Source organism: Wyeomyia smithii, chromosome 2 (genome assembly GCF_029784165.1).
Source record: "Wyeomyia smithii strain HCP4-BCI-WySm-NY-G18 chromosome 2, ASM2978416v1, whole genome shotgun sequence".
NCBI classification, from domain to species: domain Eukaryota; kingdom Metazoa; phylum Arthropoda; class Insecta; order Diptera; family Culicidae; genus Wyeomyia; species Wyeomyia smithii.
Genome location: NC_073695.1, coordinates 234,429,581 through 234,449,778, shown reverse-complemented (window position 1 = coordinate 234,449,778; position 20,198 = coordinate 234,429,581). Strand labels below are relative to the sequence as shown.

Here is a 20,198-nt window from a genome sequence, read left to right as displayed (position 1 = left end):
TTTGAATGCATTATTTAGACTATAGATAAAAAATAGACTGTCATGCTCATTTGTTTTATCATTTCAGGAGAACATTATCTCCACTGCCTATCTGGCGGCGCAATACTTAAAGGCTAAAAGCTTTACCAAAAAAGTATATGTGATAGGGTCGACCGGAATTACACGGGAGTTGGACGCGGTCGGCATTCGGCACATTGGAATTGGGCCGGACAACCTGCAAGGTAGCTTGGCAGAAGCTGTCCGTGGATTCACACCGGATCCGGAGGTCGGGGCAGTCATTGTGGGCTTCGATGAACATTTTAGTTTCGTCAAGATAATGAAAGCAGCCTCTTATTTGAATAATCCAGAAGTTTTATTCATCGGAACCAACACGGACGAACGGTTTCCCATGCCGGATTGTGTTATTCCCGGTACGGGCGCTATCGTGAATGCGGTTACAACCTGTGCCGAACGGTTACCGACGGTAATGGGCAAACCGAACAAATACATCTGCGATATCCTTGAGCAGCAGTACAATGTGAATCCAACGCGTACGCTTATGATCGGTGATCGCTGTAATACGGATATTTTGCTTGGCAAGAATTGTGGTTTCCAAACGCTACTGGTAGAAACGGGTATTCACAAGGCTGCTGATGTGAAGCAATTTGCACAGTCGGATGATCAGGAAACAAGAAAGCTGGTGCCAGACGTGTATGCTGGCAAGTTGGGAGATCTGTTGCCGTATCTCTAATTGTATCTAGTGAATTAACGCAGAGTAGCTTAAATACGCTTTTTTACTAATGGTTAGTCAAATAAAATGACAATGAGCATGTAATCAAAATCAATTTGCAACATTATTGCTGGGCTTTAGAAATATATGACTTTTTTCATATTTCTGAATAGCATTGGGCAGCAGCCAATGTGAATAAGACGCCAAACATAGAATTTTGCAATATCGTGGATTTTTTATCTGTAAAAAGTGTAAGTTCTGTCATCGTGAAAACATTAGACCATAATTGTTTTGCTTTATTTTACTATTCATCAAACGTTTGACAATGTTGCAGTGGGGCTCAATAATTTTAGTATACGTCTATCACATGCATTGTTTTTTTTTAAGTTTGTCATTCCAACACGCATCCCTTCACATCTTTGTTCCGTACACCCTGCAGCCACCTATCGTCGAAAAAGCGTATATGGTCCCACTGAAATCTACATTATTGTAGTTGTATGCTACGCTAAATTGTCGCTGCTTCCGGCAGATAGAAATGCACTACTATATAGATTAACTCTTTTTATGTTTTATTCATTGGTGCTACGGTCGGTAACATTTATTAATACATTCATATTTGTCTACATTTTTTATTGTTTTTGAAATGTTATTCATCTATATCAATCTGTGTTTTGTTTTGATACTAGCTTGGCCTGAAACTGCACTAAGTTTCCTTTCAGAACATGAACACATAAAATTTGATTGACCGTTGCTTACATTTTATGCTGTTGCGGTAATCTTTCGCTTCGTGAAAGGTACAAATACCAATAGAACAAGTTTATCGCTAGGAACAGTAACGGAAAAAATACTCGCGAAGCGCGGTCGATCTTGGAGACGGAGTTGAAACGTGGCGTGCGTTTTCTCCGTTTCCGGCGACGATGATGATGGGGTTGCGATGCATTGGATACGTTTCCTCCACCGAGCAGTGGAATAGAGTTCCGCTTGACGGTAGCCGTAGGAGTCGATAGCGAGGAGTTGGCAAAATTTGGTGTTTCTTCGTCTTTCCCGCTGAAACAGGACAAGTCTGCCCAAGATGATTTAGCGCTCTTCCGAACGGGTGTAACTGGAAATGAGCATATCGAAAGTGGAATGACCTCAATCACCTTCGAATCTGCCTTGCCGCTTCCACTAATCGAAGTTACTGCCGAGCAGTGCCTCGATGAATCGCTGCTGATTCTGATCGAATGGAGATGCACGCTGTCTTCGGTGACACAGTCCAAGTCGCTATCCTCGTCTGAACTGGAGTTCAGTTCCTCTGCGCTGAAGTAACATTCCCCAGAACCGTATTTGGTAAAGTAATGAACAACGGCAAATTGGATGATGGTTGCAAAAATGAAAGCAAATGAAAGAAAGACGAAAAAATCTAGCGCTGTTGGGTACGGAACTTTCGGGAGATCGGTGCGAGCTTCCAGCCCCAAAAAGGTCATCGTCAGCACCGTGGTAATTCCGAGGGAAACACTGCAAAGAGTACGTTATAAACAGTCATCCCAGATTATGCAAATGGATTAAAGGAAAGATAATACATTACCGATCTGCGGTGGCTTCCCGGTTTAGCCAAAAGGAAACCCATGAGAGGACGACCAGCAGCACACACGGACCGTACACCTGTATCAGAAAGTTGCCCATGTGACGTTGCAGATGGAAGCTCACCAACAGCATTGAATATTCCGCTGTGAAGAGAGGAAACAGAATTTATATGCATTCTATGAATACTGATATTGGTTACGAAACGATCAACGGGTTAGTTATTACTGGGGTGGCATCCGCCTCGGTGAGGAAGTAAGCAGAATTCGGTGCAATTTAGTTCCTTTGATGGCAGGCATTTAAATTGCTCCGCAAATGAAGCTCCAGCTTGCTGTATTATTGAAGAAATAGAAGTTTTCACCCGAAATTTAACCTCCACCTAGAAAGAGTCAACTCTTCTCTTGTATAAAAACCCACTTCTGCCAATGGCAGCCGCAGCACCCTTCACGACCAAATCTGTTCATTTATCCCACCAGGGGCCACGACTTTTCTGTATGGTTTTATTATCTTGCCCACTTCAGACAAGCGAGCGGGTCCAATGCTACAGGTTATGTATGTAATCGCGGATAAATGTTCCTACATCAAACATATTGTTATCGATGGATGAGCAGACGGTCGCTCGATTGTGAATCAGACAGAGAAGCCTTCCCCGGAGTCATAGCCGTGGGCACGGGGGAGGAAAGTTTAAACCCTCTCCCTTTCCCAGACAGGGAGAATAAAAGCTAATGATTAAGGTTAAACAGTTTAGAAGTTACAAATGACCGATTTCGAGTCACCACTTCGAATTTTCAAAGGCACAAGATTCGGCAATTTTTAATGAGTTTCCTGTGAAAACGCTATTTTAGGTGACGCATTACCTTCTACCGAGTATTGTAGCTTTGAAAATTCGGAGTGGTGGCTCGAAATCGGCCTTTTGTGGCTTCGGCACAGTTTCACCTCATAGGAATGATAAAAACTTGGCAGTTTGAGTGGAATTGATTAAAGAAGCAGGTCATTGAATTGTATTGAAAATAATAAGACACAGACTTCACAGTCTGAAATTCGAAAATATAATCAGAGTCAAAAACTAAAAAAAAAAAAAACAACCGAGAAAATAATCTCAAACTATGATTTTAAACATTGTTTGCAATGTATTCGGGGGCTGATGCTGGTCAATAAATTTCCGTAAATAAAATTTTCAACCCCTCTCTGACAGCAATCTAGCGCACGAATGTGCCTCGAACTGATTATTACCAGTCCTCCATGATGCTGGAAAAAGCTGGCTATTGAGCGTCTCACAGGCGCGATCAATGATACAGGACATCCATTATTTTTTCTGAAGTCAAAGATCTACTTTTTCATTTTTCTATATCAATTTCGTAACTAATTAGTATAAGTTTTATAATAAAAATCACAGCGGCAGTGAAGTTTGTGTTCTCGTGTGTGTAACTTCGTTAAACTCTACGCTACACGCAGCATCACGTGGCCTCGTCTGTACAGTCAATGTTTTATGCTCAGAGTCGCTTTTCGGAAGCGCAAACTAGCATCAATCAAACTCATCGAATAGGCCGGTGATGGGTGGTGAATTTGTTTTGCTTTCCCTATACTTAAAGAGTATTAGAATCACTTTGTAAATTGTTTCTTCGTACAATTTTCATGAACGTGCTTGATTCCCTGCTCGTAAACAATTTAAAGCGTAAATTTTCCGATGTTCTTATTTGGGAAATCAAGCCAGTTCAGAGCTTAATTTTGTTAGCGGTCAGTGGACAAGTTTGGATCACACTCGTTGATTTTGAAGCTTACTCAATTGCCTTCGAATGTGCACAGATCAATTCCGATAGATTGGGCCTTCAACTGTTCAAGGATGGTGGGCGCGCACGCCCTTGGTATCGAAGCGTCAGCGGTTCTAGTCGTTATTTGTACATGGGCGCATGCAAATTGGCGTGGAAACAGTGTGTACTTCGGCTGGCAGCTGGAGTGTGTTTTTGATTGGCTCGTTGTAATCAATCAGTATCACATCCGGCGCGTCCAATTTGCTCTCCAACAGCAACAGCAATACTAACCAAATGTAAACAACGAGCTGAGAGTTGTTGATTGCTCTCAACTAGCAAAGAATTCAAAATCTGTCTGAAACATGACAGTTGATGATAACTGTTATCGAATGCAAAACATAAGTGTAAACCTTCCACAAACGGAATGAAATAGTTTTCAGTACTTGAAGTTCAACTGCGAACAACTAATTTGAAAACATGCTCTCGCAAGGAAATGGTTTTGTTCAGCAGCATTCTCAGCGAAATTTCCGCAATTTATTCGTCAGTCGTCAATGGCAGGCCTAGCTGAATTCGTCTAGTTTGAATGAACGTTTTCGCTTGTCGGTGGTTTTGCCGTCCTTTCATTTCCACTTTCATCCCCCCATGCCTATATCATTCGGGAAAACTAAAAACACTTCCGCACGAAGCCCCAAGAATGGAAATTTTGCGGTGAATAGTGTGTGTGCGTGTGTAAGCGCAATGAAAGGTACAATATGTGCAACGTTTCACCGTCAACGTATCTTCCACCGGATAATAGGAAGTGAACGATGTCTTCTTGCGAAAGACTTGACATTGATTTCCGTGCATGCAACGAACTATGTCTTATCCGAGCTTCAGGCACAGAATGCACCTGAATGGATGAATGAAGTTTTTCTCGGATGTGCAGCTCAATTCGTCATGCGTATTTCCTTGATCCCCACTCGCTGCACTGATTGTTCAAATGATGGCAGTCAAAAGGGGGAATTGCCATTTAAGAATTGTGTAAAGTTTATAGTGATATCTATTGTGCGGGTGCCAGCGTACCTCAAAAATAGACAAACGTTATTTTTGGCGAGATCCATTTATTTGAGTTTTGAATGATATGAGTAATACACCCAACGCAAACGGGGAACATTTCATTACTTTAGGGCAATTTTTTATTACTTATTGTGTCTTATGACTGCGCATTATACACAAATAGTAATAACCGAAAAGTAACAAAAATTATGACGGGCACACGCTTGTATGTGTTTCTGCAGGAGAACATACAGCCAAGCACCGCAATGCATGTGTAGCAAGACTTCACTCGCTGCATTTGTATTGATGCAACGATCAGATTCATTTTTGCTTCCCTTCATCCACACATAATGAGAATCTCACCCGTCAACCTCAAATGTCTAATTAGAAACACTTTCGTTTCGTCCCCCAGTGTTTACATGAAATGAAAATATGTTATACTGTCTGAACAGAGTTGCCGAAGTTGCGAATATTGTTCTGGATGGGCACGAGTTTTGTATTTTCAAACAGGTGCAAATGAGTTTCCATGAACCAATTAGTATGTGTTTTGAATAGCTTGCAAGAAAGCGAATGTTTTTGTTTTTCTCTAACGCAGTTTACAGATCGTGATGTCATTTAAAGACGCATTTCAAGTCTTTGAAATCATCAACGTTTGCATACTCTATGACGGGGAAAATGCTGCTTGGCAGCTCTTGTCATATTCTTTCTCTACTCCGTATGCATACAACGAGCGAACTAATACACGCTCACCGGATGAATTGGAGATTGAAGAAACTTGTAACATGTGCAACATATGCGACGGTGTGTGATTTTTTTTTGACTTGAGATGGAAAGGGAGCAGTTTATGACAGAAAAAATCTTGCATGTGGTTGAACGACCATTATTAGATGGTTGTACTCCCGTAACACGTGCTAAATATATGACAGTATGTGTTGTTACTTGACTGGGGAAGAATTTTATTGCCTTTTTAGTAATAGGTTTGTTACCTTAAAGGCAATTTTGCGCTATTGCTTCTAAGGTAATAAGGAAAAGTTTTGCGTGTACCAACTACCTAGTTATCTTGTTTTACTTTCGAAAAATTAAAAAAAGGCGTTTCAAAAGATGTTTTAAACATTAATAAAATAACTGTATGCAACGGATACATAATCTGTTGTAAATAATGGTGATGCAAACGACGTTTGAAAATGTCTGTTCCACTCTAGTTAGTATTGGTCAAAAGGATCAAAAGTTTTTTTTGTTAGGCGAGGTTAAAGTATAAATTTTGAGCTGCGTCTTTCTAGTGAAATAGTACTATTACATACTCCGCAAAATATGTTTGAGCAACATTCGACATGAAAAAGCCGTAGTAAGCAAAATCGAATGAGTTGATTCATCTTTTCGAACTAATTTCTATTTTTAACAACGACTTTTACCCGTAAAAATTGTGCAGCTGGGGAAGCGAAAAATAAGCGAACTGAAAATATGAAACAGACTTGGAAAAATATACCGCATCCAGACGGGACTTGAACCCGCAATCTCCTCGTCTCCAGCATGGTGTTTTGACCAATTGAACTGCTGAGACGATGGTACTGTTCCACATTCTATTGCTCATCCCTAACTGCACATACTGCTGTGCAGGGATGATGAGACATTCCTTTAAGTCGCATAAATAACGCCTACACAGCAGTGTGTGTAGTTCGGGTGAGCAATAGAATAAGTCAGCAGTGGAATGTGATTTTTTTCCTGAATGGACTTCCTCACTGCTACCAGAATCGTTGATCTATTGTTAGATATGCCCGGGTGTCTGCTGTATCCCGCACTTCTATTATTAGCAATACCGCTATTGGCATGTTTATTATTATTTTTTATCAGTGCTTGTGTGTAACGTGCTACCTTTCCTTTTACACGCCTACTGTTCTCCTATACCGAACCTCGTTCCCTCCTGCCAAAAATCACAAATTATAATTCCCTGGAGAAGTTTCGTCGTGCGTCCTTCTGGCCAGTTATTGATAAGAGAGACTTATTTTTGTTAGGAGGAAGTCACGCAAAGGTATTGTAGATTTCAGCGTAAAGAATGGGTAACTGGTGGGGAGCCTGAGAAAAAAACATGCTTAAGGCCCCTTTTTGACATCTAATGGCCTGATTCTACTACCCAGACAACCGCGTATAATGCAATTTACGCGTATAATGCAAACAGTCCTCGCATTGTACGTGTATTTATACGTGATAGTTACATCGCACAAGATTCTGCTAATGTTGCTTATACGCGCAAGAGTGGAGGCGATATGCGTGCATTTCCAAAATATCAACTAACTTTTACGATGAAAAAAGTTCATATATGCGACTTTAACTATTAAAGTTTGATAACTTATACGAGTTGTTTCATTATTCAATGCCACTCTACAACTTCATGTTTGCGATTTGAAACGACACCATAAGCGATATATGAATATACATTACGGGTTCTTTTATTACTTAATGCGACTGTTATCAAGTCAACATTAGCAAATTATTTCAGATATTTATGCGATGTTTGCCATGCATTCCTACGTGTTAGTTTATTATAACATGCGATTAAATCACCTTTTAATTAAAAAAATACAGCGAACAGTAGCAATTATTATTCATTATTTATCCCTTGCTATTCATTTTACAAGGAATAGCAAGTTACAAATGACAGTGTTTAATTTTTACCATTCTTTTCTTTTTCTTTTGGGCACACGCTGTAATATTTGGGTATTCATCCGGACTCGAACCTCGAACTCTTAGATTGTCAAGCAGCATTATTTCCACTCCTCCGTGGTCTCGCTGTCGGAAATCTCTGAGTTTTGGTAATAACTTTCTAGTTTCATCGTATGAATGACCAAAAGACATCGTAAAGCATGAATCTAGTTAGATCTCGTATTGCGAGTTAGTTTGTAAATTTCTGCAGGAACGTTCGTTGTTTACATTTCGGTTGAACTGTCATGGCCGCTCGATGAGTTGTGTCATTTGTTTGAACAAAAATTAGTGATTTTACCGCCTTCAACAACAATTAAAGGTAAGTTTCCAACAAAGATATTATGCTAAGTAGTGCAGCATTGATCCGAATTGTCCATAGATGTTTTCTGTAGCTAATTTTTTAAAGAGCAGCAGCTGCGGGAAGTGACTAAATTTATATGTGATACGCTGTAACGCGGATGGTTTGGATTTTCGCGCATTTTGGTCAGTGTGTGAATTAACTGCATGTTTAACCAAGCATTAGAAAAGTTAATTGGTTTTTGAATCCGGATTTATTAAACATTCACATTGGTCATACAAGGTAATGATCTATCGTAGTATCTTGTGCGATGTAAGCTGTGCAAACATTAGCGGAATATAGTTATCATAAATTCAGTCGTTTACGGTGTTACAAAATGATGCCTTTTGCGACTAAACATGAGACTTTTGATTTTCGCGTATATTCATCACTTTGTGGAATTAATAAAAGTTTGTGTATACGCCAAATTGGACTACCCCGAAATACACGATTATCACAGTCGAATCTCGCACACGATTTCACAGTTTGGGCGATGGGTATCGATACTAGCGTTATCGAAACGCTTGACAGAAATATTTTATTATATAGACAAAAAAAATCTCTATCATGACTGCTACCTTGGTACGTTAATAAGAAATCACTCCAGCAATGATCAGTGCTTGATACCTATATATATTATTAAAGTATGCTTGAAACCGTGTGGTGTAATATTGATTCAATGACAATTGAGAGAGTATCGATACTCAGTATCACCCAATCTATCATGTAACACTTCGTTTTGTTTTGATATTCAACCTAATTTTCAACTAAAGCTGCTCAAAAATATGTACTTAATGTTGCAAATGAAAAACAAAACAAACAATGAACCCAAAAAACCTGCCACTGTGCTGAGGTGTCAATTTGATAAAGCGAAATAAGAAGTGGGTAATGAATGATTATCACAGAAGTCCAAATAGTCATGCAAGGGGCAATACATGACATAAGTTTATCTGTATTACTGTGCAAAAATGTTACACTCATCGCAAGAAGTTTGCAAAACAACACCATATGCGATGAAACACTTGCGTTGCTCATACAGTTATACGATAGTGATGTACGATAGAACTTTATACGAGGTAATCCGTGCAATTTTATGCGATTTTTAGTTAGCTAGGATTGTTTTCATGAATTTAGTCATTAACGGTGATACAAAATGATAGCTTTTGCGACTAAATTTATATGCAATACGAAGTGACACGGGTGATTTTTGCTTTATACGTATAATCATCACTTTGTGGGTTTACTACGAGTTGAACAGGCATGATATGAGTTTATGTGTATTACTATGCGAGTATGTTACACTCATCGCAAGAAGTTCGCAAAATAACACCATATGCGATTAAACACATACGTTGTTCATACAGCTATACGATACTGATGTGCCATAGAACTTTATACGAGGTAATCCGTGCAATCTTATGCGACTTCTGGTTGTCTGGGTAAGATTCGAATCCACGACCATCCACTTGACAAAGCGGACTCTGTAACCTTCGGCTACGCAGCTCCCTATAGGGAATGTGATACGAATATAAATTGTGAAAAAGGTTTTTGTTATCAAGGGAGGGTAAGCTGGATCAATATTCACTTTGATAAGTTATGCTATCATACATATAGGCCGCTATTCCAGAAGACTAGGCGAGCAACTCGCTTCACCCGCATTCACTGACGAGGTGAACAATATGTTCTGTTAGGAAACGTGAGTGAAAATTGGTTGGTGACAACTCAGTGACAGAAGAGCTACTCGACCAAAATCTAGCCGACTCGCCATCTGCAATAACAAAATTGATCAGACGAGTAACTCGCCGCTGTACTAGGGGCCATAATTTATACCCGATTCTATTGAGCTATTTTCGGTTTATTCTCCGTTCAGTCGGCTGATTAGAGAGTACGCTAGCTCATTCATATTTGATACTGGTTTAAACTAGCAGGCATTAAAAAAATTGTTGTGATTTCTTTTACTAGAGTAAAAAATCGTTCAGTTTCTTGATTTGAGACCGATTTAAATCAACAGGCGGTGTGTTTTCGGGGCCACGCCCAGTGATTGGTAAATTTATTTCAGTGAACTACAAAATACTATACAATATGAAGCGGTTTTGAATTATACCCACATACCATGTGAAAGTTGTTGGGGCCACTCACAAATTTTGTAGGCTTTGTTCGTGATTAAAAAAACTAGTACTAAATACTGCCGGTACCCGCATAACTGTCCCATACTGATTTTTGTCAATTTTGAGTTATCATCGGGAATCGACTTAATTGTTATGATATTTTCCGAAAAAAATCTAAAATTGATACTTTTGTAGGGGAAAACGTGGAAAAAATACCAAGTTGTGATCGTTGTTGTGTTGCTCCAGATTAGTGTATATCAGATAACTTTAGGTATATAGAAGTATGTCATTCAAATAACTAGACTAATGTTGTTTCTCTGAAGTACAATCTACGTTGCCAATGACACTGCCGGTTGCTGGTTGAATTTATATGGGATGGGACAAAATATGCGACTACTTTTGGAATGTACCCGCATATTTTGTCCCATATTGTTTTTTTCTTAGGTTATATAACGTAAAAAACCCACGGTTTTTTGTTCTCAACGTTAAACTTGCGGTGCCATGAAACTGTTCTGGTCATTGGATTCTGGATGTAATAGCTGGAAATCAGAAAATTTACGGATGATATTAAATCGCCGTTTTCTCAACATGTTGTTTTTCATTATGGGACAGTTATCCGGGTACCGGCAGAATAGTACTAAGAATAAAATGACATTGGTCATTATATGACATTTAGTCCACAGGAACAATAGTGCGAAATTTCAACCAGATCCAAAATGGTCGCTCAAAATGATTACCCTGTGTTGCGTGCAATTGCACTTGTTTTTGTCAAGAGTATATGTTCAAAAACCGTAAAAGAGATTTTTTGACATAGGACTACGTCTTTGGGGAAGTCTTTTGGATTCGATTGCTTATTGACTCGGTTAATTTTAAACTTGCAGCAATCGATTGAAAAAATTAGTTATACTTCTATTGTAACTTTATGATGTCATCCATTGTACTATTAAAGAGACTGTTAGTGTCAGTAGGATCGTAGCGCTAGCCCCGCTATTGTCCTGTACACTGAACAGTTGGCTGCGAAGTCTGTGTATAATAAACAGAAGGTTGAGTTCCGATACGGAATGTAGCACCAAGGCTTTGCTTTGCTTTTTATACAAAACATTCCAAACAAGCTTTATTTCTCTGCATATCGTTAGCAAAGTGAGATTTTACGTTTCAAAACTCACTTTCAATATTTTGTACCTTGTCCTTTGTTTTATAAAACCATATTCAATCTTCTTGTTATGTTTACCACCAGGTTATCACGAGTAGAAGTTGGACTAGCATTTCACGCTGTCTGTACGAAGTTGCATAAGTCTGTCTCATTCTTTAGATGATTCATAGTTTCTAATGTGGGTATTTCCGGAAAATTGATGATTCTAAGATTCTGGAAAATAGCCAGCAATGGCTAATTTCGACCCAATATTGATATTTTGAGAAGTGACCCACAGGTTAAATATAATTTCGGACGCCATTTCAAAATTCAAGACGGTGACTTCCGGTTTCTGGAACAACCTGTCGAATACTACACAGTGTTTTATTTTGCTGATTTCGTGCTCTAAATTAATAGCGTTTTCAAATTTGATTTTAGTGATATACACTAAGGTCGATTTTTTCGCGGTTTTTTTACGCGGCACGTACCCCGCGCGTAAAAAGCGACTTCAGTGTACTTTATTTGTAAAAGTTTCCGTGTATTTTATGGCGCTTCTTTCAGTATGAACGATTTACTGATTGATTCACCTAAAAGTAATATAAAAAAAATATTTTTTCAGGACAGTGAGATAGACAGCCATTGTCTCTGAGAAAGTTGTAGCAAAAATTTCTTCTAGCAACTTTGTCGAAGGTCTCGAATTTCTATCTCTTAAGTTTTATAAACAAAGCTCACTCAAATCATAACTTTCAAGATTTATTCCTGGATTTTCTACATATTTCAAAACTTTTTTGCTGAACATTTGAAATAAAAGAGTTATTCGATCATTAACTGTTTTACAAGGGTTAGTTTAACTTTAAATTATTTATTCGTACGCAAAACAAGCACGTCTATTCTACTTCCAAACGATTATAAATTTATTTGTCTAATAGAGTTTTTCCAATTGTTTAAACAGAAAAAATTTTTTGCTTGAAAATTCGTACTTTTTTAAATAACTTCGTGATTGCTATGTTCAGAGGTTCACAATTTTGAGCAAAAGTTTAAACCCATAAAAATCGTACAATTTTGTGACCTTCTAGAAAATCTAAAACTATAGGAAATAAAATTATAGGAATCTAAAAATATAGGAAATATATCAAATCTAAAAATATAGGAAATCATGGGAAAGAGTTGTAATCAAAACATGTATTTTTAGTCACAGTTTCACACATGACGTTATATGCAATAATAAATTTTTCGAATTTATTCTTCGTTGTCTTCTTTATTATCTAGTTTAAAGTGAATAAGATGAGTTTTTTCATTTTCTAATAATTCCTTCGTGTTAATTTTCATGCAAGAGATTTTTTCTCATTGAAACAATCAGAAAGACTCTATTAGACAAATCATTTTATATTCTTTTGGAAGTAAAATAGACGTGCTTTCAGAAATAGCTATCTGCGTATTTCTGCGTACGAATGAGTGATTTAAAGTTGAACTAACCGTTAAAAACCCGTTAATGGTCGAATGACTTTTTTATTTTGGACTATAGCTAGATCAAATGTTCAGCAAAAATATGTATTTCTGTTTGGTTGATAATTTTGTGAAAAGTATAAAATATGCAGAAAATCCAGGATGAAATTTATATTGGAAATTATGATCTGAGTGACCTTTGTATATAAAACGTTTTATATCTTTTTTAACATAAGAGATAGAAATTCGACACCTTCGACAAAGTTGTTAGCAGAAACATGTGCCACAACTTTCTCGGGGACACTGGCTGTCTCACTGTCCTGAGAAAATAAATTTTTTATATAACTTCTAGGTAAATTAACCAGGGGCCATCCACACTCCACGTGGACAAATTTTTAACGATTTTCAATGTCAGAAAGCGGAAGCGAAGACGGATAGTAATTCAGGAGCAGGAGGACTTCAAAATTTCGTCATCTCGAAAAAATCCATATGTTACATGCAAAAAAAAAATAGAAAGTCGATTTCTTTCCAAATTTTTTTAGATAACACCAGATCGATTTGACGTTTTATACGATTTTTACATTCCATGAACTATTTACTCTCTGTGCATTTTTCATCGTCACAAAAGTGAAACTATGATCGCTTCGAGGCTCCACTTCCCGAAGTCCGATTGAGCTCAAATTTTGCATATGACTTTTCCTTCGATAAGACGGAATTTTTTAGCCCTACCGCAAAAGGAAGTTTGAATATCAATTTTTCCCATATATTCCATAGGCAGGCAGTATTTCCCAACCTTTTTGCCTCCGTGGCCACTTTTGCTTAACACAAAGTGTTCCGTGGCCCCTTTTGCGAAGCACAGAGAGCTTCACGGACCCCTAAAATAATCTCAGATACAAGCTTTGTAATAGAGGCTGCGTTTTGCAGTCTCATATCGTCCTAATACGTAGAAGAGTTGAATATCCGCTTCCACAGAGATATCTAAAAAGAAAATTTAATCACCTGTCAAATTTACCAAGAGCTTCGCACTCCCCAGATTTTGGTGAATGTGTAAATAGGATGGACTTGCTATGCGCGGCAGTATCGCTAAACGAAATTCACTCTACAGTTTGTCATGCAATTAACCACAATTCAAATGCTGTTCTCGAATTAACTGAACTACACACCGGTTAAGTTAAATAGCATGTGCGTTGCACGGTAAGCAGCATCATTACTAATAGCAGGAAACACTAAATCTTTCCAAAATTCTGCCGCACTCATATCCCAACCTGGGAAGGTGGTTGGCTTCATAAACCATATTTTACCTGACTTGGAGCCTGTCGGTGCAGGTACCTGATGACTTAACAATAGTGGTCACTGTATTTTTCAGGGGGGTATAGCAATTGACTGGGTTCACATAAACGGACAACGTAATTATGGGTTCCTAACAAAAAAAATCCCTACCATAACGCAACTAGTCTTGAGAGTGAATGACGTGAGCACTCCAAAATAGCAATACTCAGAGGGAGAGATATGCGAATAGAATGTTGTGAGCCAAACGAACAAGAAAGGTAACACATTGAGAGGTATTGGAGTCAGGTACAATGAAGAATATTTTTATTTCCATTCGTTTTTCGTGTTCTATTACAAAACAATTAATTGAGAATGCTCCAAAATCGCTTTGTCACAGTGATTTTTAACTGGTGGTTCACAAACCTTTTGTATGGTCAACAAATAATGATCAATATTTAACACTTTTACGGTTTTTATGATTAACTCTATTATTCCCCAGAACTTTCACCGACAAAATCAGTTATACGAGTCAAACGAAAAAGTTAGTCAATAATGCGCTTTGAGAAAAGATCTGGATCTGGAGATCTGACGTGTGAAACCTAGTTGCCAAATTGGCGGTTTTTTTCATCGCTTATCTCTCTCTCTCTCTCTCTCTGAGTATCTGTACTCCAAACCACTGTTCTTCCATTTTCGTTTTGCTACTTGTTAGTCTTTCGTTCAGGTTACTCTCTATCAACCTGTCTCTTTCATTATTATTCTCAAATTTCATATTTTTATTTTTAACACCAGCATTAGAAAAGTGTGAGTAATCTCTATTAAAATTAGACAAGTGACAAAGTGTAGTTCAGAAATAGGAAGTCTTCCAAACGAAGCTAGGTGTAGGTGTACTATTTAGGTTATTTTTTTCTCGTCAAGCTCTTGATTTAAGGAAGGCACTAGTTCATCTTTCTACTATCGGAACTTTGTTTAGTACAGGAATTAAGAAAATATGAACACCAAACTCTACTTCTGTATAATTATAAAATGTCAACAACATGATCGCTTTTGTTTCAATCCAACACATCAAATCAAGTCTAATCCATTATGTGAACAAAAAAAGTCTAATCCATACTGAATAGTTTATCGTAAAAACTTCGGAATGCAAAACACAAAATTCTGTACCTTTTTTCTTTGCATGATGTTTGAACTATCTCTTTAAACTCTCTGCTTACTTTAGTTCAATTTCGAAAAAGCTAGTTTTTGCAAATAAATGTCCCAATGAAATGAGAAGTATTGCTGCTCTCTATTGGAAACAAAAATTTAGGATATTGCCCCATCTCAAATTTTTGTTCAGCCAACAATTATCAAGTCCACTCGAAAAACTAAAAACGCGGCATCATTTTATCACAACATAAAACAATTATGTGCACAAATTTGCATCTGCAGCTTCGGGATTAATTTTATTTTGGTGCTCTACTTACAAACATACAGCTTGCTGTCGGGATCCATTTCGTTCACATCATCCACGGTGCTTAGCACGGCCGCACCCGCCGAAGCCGTACTGTGGACTACCCGGTCCGTAGCGTTTCCCGCCGGGCAGTCTATCAGATCGAATTGGGACAGCTTCATGTCTTCTGCGATGGCCACCGCCGAGCGGTCACTGTTCCATCGGTACAGAACGTCGGTCGAAGAGTAGCCAACTGCAAAATAATGAGAGAAGAATCATTCAGAGAACAGGCCCGCTTTGGCACGTTTGCGTCTAGAGCAATGGGCGCTAATGAATTCAATTGTGCTAAGACCGGTAAAGCTCGCTAAAATGGTGTCTGAATTGGCCGGACAATTTCATTTCTGTTTTACATTCCTAATGCAATTAACTATGGTGTTGTCCAAGGAGATTCACCAGAAGGAAGGTATATACCATGTATTATATATAGTTTTACAACAGAAGCATTCCGGTTTGATATGATTTGAGCTAACTTCAAAACATGTCCTTGAACCAATTTTAATGGTTCATCTAACGTGAGCCAATGTTCTTTTAGTGCTTACTAGCCTTCAACTTTCATTCATACTTATCAAAACGGCTGTAGACTCATGAATAATTAAAATTTGCCCCGATCCTGCTCAACGATGGTGACGACGTAAAGACCCTACAAAAGGATAATCTCCATTCATCATTTCCATGATTCATTCGCTCGTATACGTGCATCAGCCGTGCGGTAAGCACAACTTTCTTCTACGACCTAGCCCTCAAGGAGAGGGGGTAATAGGAGATTCTATCGGAAGTAAAACTTAAAAGTCGAGCTTACGGAGCTATAACTTATAATGAAGTGATTCCAACACCAATGTGACAGTCGGCGGATATCCCGTCGGCAAACAAACAAATGAACTGCACTTTTAGCTCATGTATACATGCATGCAGTTGGTAATTCTCCTTTAGAAGCTTTAGAAAATTAGTGTCTAGCTACTGTGATATGCATCCGGGAGGAAAGATTAATTTCATTCAGTTTCAATTTGGCACGTAATGGGGTGTGCGCGGTTGCGCGATTTTATGATGCCCGGAATTCACAGTGCTGAAGAAGGACTTGTGACTTGTAACCTTTAGCTGACAAATATGATTCATAAACAACGGAGTTATCACCGTTTTGATATAAATACCATAACCAAAATTATCAAGGTATGCAAACTATTAAAACTACTTACTAAATGTTTTCACCTACATCACCTTTGTCAATAATGTTACATATCCCGAAAAAAGGCAACAACTATTCGCCGCAAAACGCTATAAAACTCAACGACGCTGTCGGACTTTTCGGAAGCATGCACGGTTTCCGGCTCTCGATGGCACCCTATGAGTTATGAGTATTGCTCTCAGAGAGCCCTCATGCTTGCCACCCGGCAGCAGATAAGTTTTTCTGTAATGCTCTTTTCATGCTTCTGCGGTTGTTCTTTGACCTCTAGTCGTGTTTGACATATGCATCCCCGCGGCAACTCACTCACTAGGTGAGGGAGCTGCTTCCGGATAGAAATATATTGCCTTCCGTTGAGGTTTCCAAACAATCGAAACATTTCTGGTTGTTGCTGCTTTGCCGAACCTTCATGGTTCGGTGCATTTTAACAAGTCAAGGGCGCGCGTATTCTCAAACTGGAAAGCAATATTGAATTTGTTTTCCATTCGAGTGCCTCAGTGAAAGTTACGGACGTTCAGCGAATGTAAACTAATATCACAATACTTTAATAAAAATAAAAGATTAATCTTCAACAATGAAATTGTGAAACTTTTATTTTTTTACTGATAACCAGGCTATCAATTTTTTTTTACACTTGAAGGTTATTGTTTTTTGATATGATAAAACAAACCTAATTAAATTTCTCAAACACTAAATAGATATACTTACATGAACCGAATTTCAGCGGGCAGCGCTGAATATCCATCGGGAAATCCTCCAGATTCATGGGGCATCCCGCTTTGATGGTGAGCCTAGACAGGAGAAGGAGCAAAACAAACCGAGAGCAGAAAAAAGTATCATTATCTTAGTTGCTTTCAGAACTACGTACAATTTGTCGCCACTGAAGACAGGGTATCAAATGAAACTTTATCAAATTTCCTGGCAATCCAACCCGAAATGAGTTCCCGCACGCTGTCACTTGGCCGTCACGTTGTAGTGCACCTTCTGGGAAAGCTGCCGTTACGAAATGAGGGCTTAATTGCCAATTTGCTATCTCCTTCGGGTTTTCATATCGCGTCGTACCTGGAGTACAGTGGCATTAGTGGGGCTAAAGCAAAAGTGAACAATGTATGGGAAAATCAAATCTACTCCAGACAGCTTCTCGCGAATCCATCAGTTAGAAGTCGAGATATTACGAAATCAATGCACTGCGCTGGTTTGTATATAGGTGAGATATAACTCTCGGCTAAGGTAATTTCTGCAATTTGCTTTTCCCATGTTCAACCAGTGTGACGGATCTGGTGTGGGCATGACAGAAGCACAGCTTGAAAGTACAAATTGGATTGGAAATTGAAAAGTTCATTATTCACCTTCTTCCACTGACCGTTTGCTGGCGTTTGAGCATCGGACACTACTTCATTTACATCTGTGTCATCGGGGTGTACCGGACCAGATGATTCCTGCTGTGATTGCAATTGAATTTAATTACCGACGATTTGCTTGTTCCCGAGGTCATCAAATGTGTCCATGTGGGGCCATTCAAAATCTATAATAATAGCTCCTCTTGTAAGCATCGTGGGCCAGGTAACGGGTTGTACTTTCCATTAGATAAAGTTTGGAATTACTCTCAGAGCGCTAATAATACCTTCAAGCACGGTGCGATGTGTGTAACCTAAATTGTCCAAATTTTAAAACCGAAGGTTGCTTAAAACAAAAAACTTTTGAATAATTTCTCTTTCATTATCTGGATAAAAGATTGATAAAAAGCACTTTTCTCTTCACATTTTTTTTATTTTTTTTTGGAAAAACAAAGTTATTATGCATAACTTTGGCGAATACGTCACACAATTGCCTCTTTAAAAAACGAGTCGTGTCTAAAAAAATAAAATGACATCACTAGTCCATGGCAACTTCTGTGTAAATTTTCAGCCAGATAAAAGTGGTCGAATAAAATGGTTGCCAAATTTATTATGGACTATTTATTTCTATCGTTGATAGAATTCAGATAATCTTGGTCTACGAAAAATTACAGGTGCTCAACCCACTGTCCGTAACACTTCAGTCGTGCCGTCCGTTTTAAACTAGTGACAGTAATTGAAACCCCCACTTCTTTTGTGCTCGTGTATGTGTACGTGTGTGAGAGCGTGAAACAAGCGGGAGTCGTTTAGTGGTTCCATTTCGATAATTACGCATGTTTAATGTGACCGTTCAGCTGCAGACAATCAACAAAAGCAGTGCCAGTTTGGTCCCAGCGGGATACTCGCGAAGTAGAGAATGCCTAGCTAGCAACAGGATTTGATAGCAGCTAGCCACAATTATTGTTGCCTGCTGCTTGCATTCCCCCTCTGGTGGTTAATATTGCAACAGTACCGAAAGCACCGGTGTCAGTGGCCAGTGCAGTTGCGGTTCACTTCCGAAAGCTCTTACCACACTAATCGCCGCATGACCACGTGTGGTTGACTAGAGGTGTTATGACTGGGTATGGGTTTTTACTGCGAGGATTTTCAAGTTATGATGAAGATGTCCTGCTGGTATAGTTTTAATTTGGATATTAGTTTTTTTCACAGCTTTTTTGGAGATGAATAAGAAATTTACAATACTTTTCCAATAACAAAAGTCATTCAATATGTTTTTTTTTTCATTTCAGCTTGAAAGTTAGGGGAATCAAATAAAATCCATTCGCTTTGATTGCATAAATTTTTAAAAATCGTATTGTGTAGCGTATAAATTATAAGAGCTACCAGTTCCACTGCAGGTAACAATAATTTTTGTTACCTTTTTGATTAACATATAGTTTTGATTTCGCTTCAAAAACTTGTCAAAAATCTACTACATGCGTTGTATTTAGTTGAAAAGCAAAGAAAATAGATGTGCTATGGAACAAAGTGAGCAAAACGTTCCTTCACTGATAGATGATTTACAGTTAAAGTTTTGTCCTGAAGCGTGTAGTGGGGCTTGTCCATTTCCATTCCAATATAGTTCAAACATCCACTATTTGTAAAATATATTGACACCGCTAATGGGTCGCAGCCATTGTTTTGCTGTGGAAAAAAAATCCACTAAAACAGGAAATGAAAACAGCGTTGTTACTGTTTTTTTTCTTCTAACATTCATAGTTCTAATTGCATTGAATGGTCCTAAAACGGGCTGAAAGCCGTATGTACATCGATTGTCATGCAAATGAATTTTGTGCACTGGAATCACGCAAATTTGCGATTTTAAGAAGTGCAATTTGGAGCAATGAGACTACAGCTTATTTATCTTGTTAGAATCAGCTTTCCATCTGCTGTACAGGTCGACTTGTTTATGCAGGCTGTTGGCTGGCCGGTTGGCTTCGATAAGCCCTTGGGGAATTGTTCAATACGAAAACAGCATTCAGCTAGCTTTGTTGTCATTAACATTGGCTGCAATGCAAATGCAGCAACTAGGAGATAAAAGCCAGAGTTATCACAAAAAAAAGTGTGCTAAAGCAAATAACTCAATAATCAACGATCGAATATGAT

At 38.4% G+C, this 20,198-nt stretch overlaps 2 protein-coding genes across 5 annotated transcripts in view; one reads left to right on the top strand and one right to left on the bottom strand.

Annotated features, from left to right (window-relative positions):
• Nucleotides 1-820, top strand: part of LOC129719497 (glycerol-3-phosphate phosphatase-like) — a 393,537-nt gene extending 392,717 nt beyond the window's left edge. For all 3 annotated transcript variants that reach the window (XM_055670875.1, XM_055670878.1, XM_055670876.1), the window contains one exon: nucleotides 68-820. In XM_055670875.1, the coding sequence (XP_055526850.1) occupies nucleotides 68-730 (663 nt within the window). In that variant the 3' untranslated portion in view covers nucleotides 731-820. The remainder of the gene's footprint in view (nucleotides 1-67) is intronic.
• Nucleotides 821-995: 175 nt separating this feature from the next.
• Nucleotides 996-20,198, bottom strand: part of LOC129719492 (gamma-aminobutyric acid receptor alpha-like) — a 136,231-nt gene continuing 117,028 nt past the window's right edge. For both annotated transcript variants that reach the window (XM_055670866.1, XM_055670865.1), the window contains exons 5-8: nucleotides 17,425-17,507; nucleotides 15,511-15,729; nucleotides 2,277-2,418; nucleotides 996-2,206 (exon numbers count right to left, since the gene is read on the bottom strand). In XM_055670866.1, the coding sequence (XP_055526841.1) occupies nucleotides 1,462-2,206; nucleotides 2,277-2,418; nucleotides 15,511-15,729; nucleotides 17,425-17,507 (1,189 nt within the window). In that variant the 3' untranslated portion in view covers nucleotides 996-1,461. The remainder of the gene's footprint in view (nucleotides 2,207-2,276; nucleotides 2,419-15,510; nucleotides 15,730-17,424; nucleotides 17,508-20,198) is intronic.